This window comes from Anabrus simplex, chromosome 2 (assembly GCF_040414725.1).
Source record: "Anabrus simplex isolate iqAnaSimp1 chromosome 2, ASM4041472v1, whole genome shotgun sequence".
NCBI lineage: Eukaryota > Metazoa > Arthropoda > Insecta > Orthoptera > Tettigoniidae > Anabrus > Anabrus simplex.
The window spans coordinates 428,644,967-428,650,966 of record NC_090266.1 but is presented as its reverse complement, the minus strand read 5'-3'; the positions used below and the strand labels follow the sequence as shown (position 1 = coordinate 428,650,966).

The 6,000-nt window shown below is 39.7% G+C and overlaps 1 protein-coding gene across 1 annotated transcript in view; it reads left to right on the top strand.

The window, feature by feature from the left end:
* The first annotated feature begins 2,944 nt into the window (after nucleotides 1-2,944).
* LOC137498463 (uncharacterized) overlaps nucleotides 2,945-6,000 on the top strand; it is a 176,175-nt gene continuing 173,119 nt past the window's right edge. Inside the window, exon 1 of the mRNA XM_068225996.1 lies at nucleotides 2,945-3,480. Coding sequence (XP_068082097.1) covers nucleotides 2,945-3,480 — 536 coding nt within the window. The remainder of the gene's footprint in view (nucleotides 3,481-6,000) is intronic.

The window sequence follows — 6,000 nt, the reverse complement described above, 5'->3', positions numbered from 1 at the left end:
CCTGGACCTAGCCCGGAAGTACGGAATCGACTGCTGGAAAGAAAGATTGAAAATGGGAGGAACTTTGCCGTAATCTCTCAGGAAACGAGTCAGATCACGAATTTTGGCGGATTGTCTCAGAAAACGAGTTAGATCGCGAATTTCGGCGGATAATATATAAAACGTTAAGCATTCAATAATAAATTTCATTATAATACCGTAGCGAAGCACGGGTATCTTGCTAGTTATTATATATTTTGGAACCTGGTGCGTTAAAATGGAGTGGTTACGTTATTTTCTTGAGGTCAAGAAATATATTTTTGTCATTGTAAATTTAAGTTGGATGTTATTTTGGGTAACATTGGATTATTTGTCGGGCTAAATTAAATATGCTCTGATGTGCTTTAGAGGAAGTTGGAATGCCCTATAGAATGATGGTAAAGCTTTCTGGACATGTTATGCTAGGAAATGCCCCTGTAATGTGGATGTTTATGCGATACGGAGCCCAGTTTACGAGTGAAGAAACGCCTACGTAAAGTAGATGCCTGATATGTTACGTCAGCAACAAGTGATTTCATCACCTAAGATATAATTCCCAGTGAGACCGTTGATGCATGTAAATTCAGTTGGCTAATATCCATCGGCACATTTTAGTGAAGAACTTAAAGATATAGATTTTTATAGACCTCAAGTAATTGAATAATGTACTCCTCGTAGCAGAGGTGTCTGTGGGTTGCCATTAGTTATATTTCATTTTCGTACTAACTTAAGACCAAGTTGCTGAAGAGAACTGCACAAACCAAGGGAGTGGCTGCGTAGTGTTGGGTCACGTAGCTATCAGCTTGCATTCGGGGAATAGTGGGTTTGAACGCCACTGTTGGCAGCCCTGAAAATGTTTTCCATGGTTTTCCATTTTCACACTAACTGAAAAACTTTACATGTTTTAGCTGTAAGTTATCAGTGAAATTCATTTGAATAAACTTTGGATGATGTTAGAAAAATAAAATTACTGCTCTACATATCAGTGCATTTTTTAATGCCAAGTGCAATATAAAAACTGTTATAGCGGGGCTACCTTTTAAATATAAAATACACATGTGGTCTTACGGACGTTTTCCTAGGAACTATTTACACTCGATAATTCTTACATGCATAGTTTGAGGATAGCTTTAATTGATTAGAACGCGTTAAGCCGAGGCTCAGGAATGCTCAAGGTTTCTGCTGTTGACAAATATAAGAACTGTTTTTCTGTGTGCCCCTAGAAAGATACTGGATTTGTAGTCCTGTGGCCCTTTTTGTAGAAATTTTATGCTCTATAATTCTTAGCCATATAGTTTATGGATATTTGTAACAGTTTAGGCAACGTTAGCCGAGAAAGTGCTCACCTAACGTCATTTTCATCGAGTTGTTTCGCAGGAAGCTTTACTGTTCGGCTCCCTTCCACCGGTGTTCAATATTTCATATACGTGTACCTTCCTCGGGAGATCGTTTAGGCAACAATGGAAACCACATAAAAATCTGTCCAGCGGTTGTCGAATTATAACCGAACACCGATACATACATACTTCTTTACTGACGTAGATTATTATTATTATTATTATTATTATTATTATTATTATTATTATTATTATTATTATTATTACTACTATTATTATTATATGGATATACCGGGTGAGTTGGTCATGTGGTAAGGGGCGCGCAGCTGTGAGATTGCATCCGGGAGATAGTAGGTTCGAACCCCTCTGTCGGCTGCCCTGATGATGGTTTCCCGTGGTTTCCCATTTTCGCACCAGGCAAAAGCTCGGGCTGTAACTTAATTAAGACCACGGCCGCTTCCTTCCCATTCCTAGGCCTTTCCTATCCCATCGTCGCCAGATCAGTCTGTGTCAGTGCGTTGTATAGAAAGTTTAAATATATATATAAATATATATTTTAGTGTGAACGGTGTTTGGAAGCACCGGCACGCTAGAATTTTACTTAGAAAAGAATTTACTTTTAATGGAATGTTTATCAATTTGCACTTCCCTTTAAAACAGTAATCACAACGATCACCAAAGGGGTTCTTTAAATTGTCGGTAAATATACTAATACTGGTTTGTCGCATTTACTAACCCTTAAATACCGATCAATTTCTTTGCATTTCAGCCCTGCATTCTTATGTACGGGAGGTGAATGTCTAATGATGTGCTTCGTACAGACGGCATTCATAAGCGAGGAAATATTCCAAAGAAGGAAAAATATTTTTTCGTGATGACGTAAGCCTGAAGCAGCCAAAGGAGACACGGCACTGATTGAAATTCAAATATATGCTAAAGGGGATTTGTATAAATGAAATGCTATTTAAAAGCGGCTTCTCCAATTACGTTGACAATTCAATCAATACTATACTATGAGTGTAGCACAGACGGTACTTATTTTACTTGTTATATTTCTTCTTGCATTGAAACCTGAGGTCAATTTTATGGACTCATTTTATTGATTGGGTGTTGCTAGGCCAACGGGCGACCACAACAAATATGAGTGGAAGTCGCTGAGCCATCAGCCAGTGGCGGTGAGTTCTGCGTGACGAGACATGCTGTCAAGAAACCACGTCTACCTGGCGGCTTCCTGGATCAGCTGATCTTCCGACTATCCCATGACTTGAACACAATCGACTTTCATAAATTTTGAATTACGAACTTCAGAACTTCGTTTACCTTGTTGTGATACAACGCACGCGTTACACTCAGTGATACGAGGACTTTTTGTGTGTGGGGTTACAGACCAAAAGAACATTACACAATATATGGAATATAAATAGATTTTTGAATAGAATCCAGCATTCATGGTCATTTCCTGTATATTTAAAAGTTATTGTTTCGTTATTGCAGAGTAATAAGTTGGACTGAAGTAACAAAACGAGGATTAGTTTCCAGCACCATTGACACTGATTAGTATTTCTCTGTGCCACAGAAAATCATGCACTATGAATGCGAATGGCTCTATAATAACTCTCGAGATTTCTTCCCCGGCTGTCCCGGGTGCATTTCTCGCCTTGATCTTCACACTAGGGTTATGTCTGAATGTAGTGCTAGTGTACACTATTGCTTCAAGTTTGACACTTCGCCGAGTAACCTTCAACCTTCTGTTATTGCAGCTAAGTGTGACATGTGCGCTCGAATGTCTCCTGAACATTACGGCATCCATCATGTTCTTGACCAGCTTGGCCCGGACTACTCCAAAGCAAGTAAACCTCACCATATCGTTATGTCGAGCAAACAGTGCCATTGCCCAGTTTACCATCACCATGCAGAGTCTTGTCCTGGCCGCCATCGCGGCTGATCGGGCTCTCACCCTGTGTTGCACCTCCTCCAAAGATGAAGCGGGGAACTCCAGCAAAGGGAGGCTGGAGGCGGCCGTCCGGAGAGTCTTCCCTGGAGTGGCCTGGCTCTACGCTCTTCTTCTCGTTCTGCCTATAGTTGTCTCCACAAACCTCGTTCAAATACGGCCGTTCAGCAACAGGTAACCTAACTCCTTGAGATTAGATTAGTTTTATTCGGCAAGAATAAGAGCATTAAGTTCTCTCTTCATTTAACCATAAAATACCAGATTACACACAAACATTTCCAAATAAAAAGTTTAAAGTACAAAATTACACATATTTAAAATAATAATAATAATAATAATAATAATAATAATAATAATAATAATAATAATAATAAACTGATTTGACTACGAGGTACGAGTCTTATAAAGGTAAACTTGAATTCGGAATTTGGTGGTTTCGATTCCAACTTCAAGATGGTTTACTATGGTTTCACATTTTTATGCGAGGCAAATGCCGGATATGTTCCTTAGCGGTCCTAGCCCTCTCCCACCTCACTATTGCCGAAAACCTATCAATGGCAGCGGTACGTTAAACTGCCAGGCAAGGAATATATGTGTGTATAGATGATCACTGCATGTTATTTATATTTTATTGCTGACCATGTGTACTTCGAAAGACTTAAAGGGAGACAAAATCTCATTCTTTTACAGATACAATACTACCATTATCACGATCAACACCATAAATAAAACGGCCAACACGTCTCTCATATAGCAGGGTTTTCAAAAGTATCAATCTGAATGGAGACTCATACCCCATAAACACCAAACTTAGCTTACCATTAAACTAAAAGTATTAGCCTATTTATCTGCTAGTGAAAATTAAGCACTGCCTTATTGATCAAATTGATGAACAAAATCTTTTCGATGATTTATCGAGAAGTAGGTACACAACAAACGTATCAATTACACACACTAGAAACAGTAAACTTCTGTGTATTCACGCAGAATAGGTTCTAAAATGTTTATTTTACAGTAACTACTTTGGTCCTCAAGTCACGTTATATAAGCAGGATATGATACCAATTCTTTACAAATATCACATATATTTGACTCTCTGTACCTCCTCGAGAGGTAATGTTCATAGGTTATCAATATTATATGAATAATGACATAATCTGAAGGTAGTAGTAAACTATGGCGTATCGATTCAGATTAACAAAGTTCAACGTACTGTGTTCAGAGGCGCAATTTGTAGAATTACCAGTTAGCTGCTTGTTTTACGTCACAGCGACTCAGACGATGATATATGACAGGGCTAGGACTGCGAGGGATGTTACCGTGGCCTTTACAGCCTCAGCATTTACCTGGTATCAAAATGGAAAATTACGGAAAAACGGAAAATCTTTTTCAGGGCTGCCATCTCACACTTACCAGTACTTTAGGTCTTAACACTCAAGTTTTCAACTTTTAGGTTCACACCTGAGAGGAAATTTCTCTATAATCAGCTTTTATGGGGGTATACAAGATATGAGTGTCGCTTGATAGGCCATGGCCCTTTGGAGCTGTTGCACCATGGGGTTGGTTTTGTTTTGTTCGACAAGATATTACTTAGGTATTTGTCTATGCAATGGCGATAACAGTTTGCGTAACATCCATTGCTACACGTCGGCACAACGATTGTATAACCGGTACTGTAGAGTTTCCCTCGCACTAATTTGAAGACGATATTTGTTCAGAAGGTGCTATTTCCACATCAAACGAAAATTAATAATAATAATAATAATAATAATAATAATAATAATGTTATTTGCTTTACGTCCCACTAACTACTATTTTAAGGTCTTCGGAGACGCCGAGGTGCCGGAATTTAGTCCCGCGGGAGTTCTTTTACGTGCCAGTAAATCTACCGACACGAGGCTGACGTATTTGAGCACCTTCAAATACCACCGGACTGAGCCAGGATCGAACCTGCCAAGTTGGGGTCAGAAAGCCAGCGCCTGAACCGTCTGAGCCACTCAGCCCGGCAACAAAAATTAGTATTTCGTCCACGTGCATTGCAGTACTATTAAATGCCATGAGCAATCCAGACTAAGAAATGTGTAATTCCTTAAAAACTGTACTTTATCTGATCATTTTTGTTGCTAGTTGCTTTACGTCGCACCAACACAGATAGGTCTTATGGCGACGATGGGACAGGGAAGGGCTAGGAATGGGAAGGAAGCGGCCGTGGCCTTAATTAAGGTACAGCCCCAGCATTTGCCTGGTGTGAAAATGGGAAACCACGGAAAATCATTTTCAGGGCTGCCGACAGTGGGGTTCGAACCTACTATCTCCCGAATACTGGATACTGACCGCACTTAAGCGACTGCAGCTATCGAGCTCGGTTATCTGATCATGGGTACGTCCCATGTGCCTTTTATTATACGTTTCGTGCGTCTTTCCACTACTTTCTTATGGCTGAACTAGTGCCTTTTGAGCAGAAACTCCTCATTTGTGGTAGGTCTGCATGGATCTACCATCTATATTGTAATGTTCAAAGAACTGTAGAGCATAGCTAAAAGAGAGGCGAAAATGCAGTTGCCGTGAACTGTCAGAAGAATTAGTGCTAACTGTGAGAGAATTTGCTGGGAGAATAGAAGCTACTGACTGACCAATTCACAAACGTGTCGATGAAATTAGAGACGTGTGAGTGAATTACAATATCAATGGTAA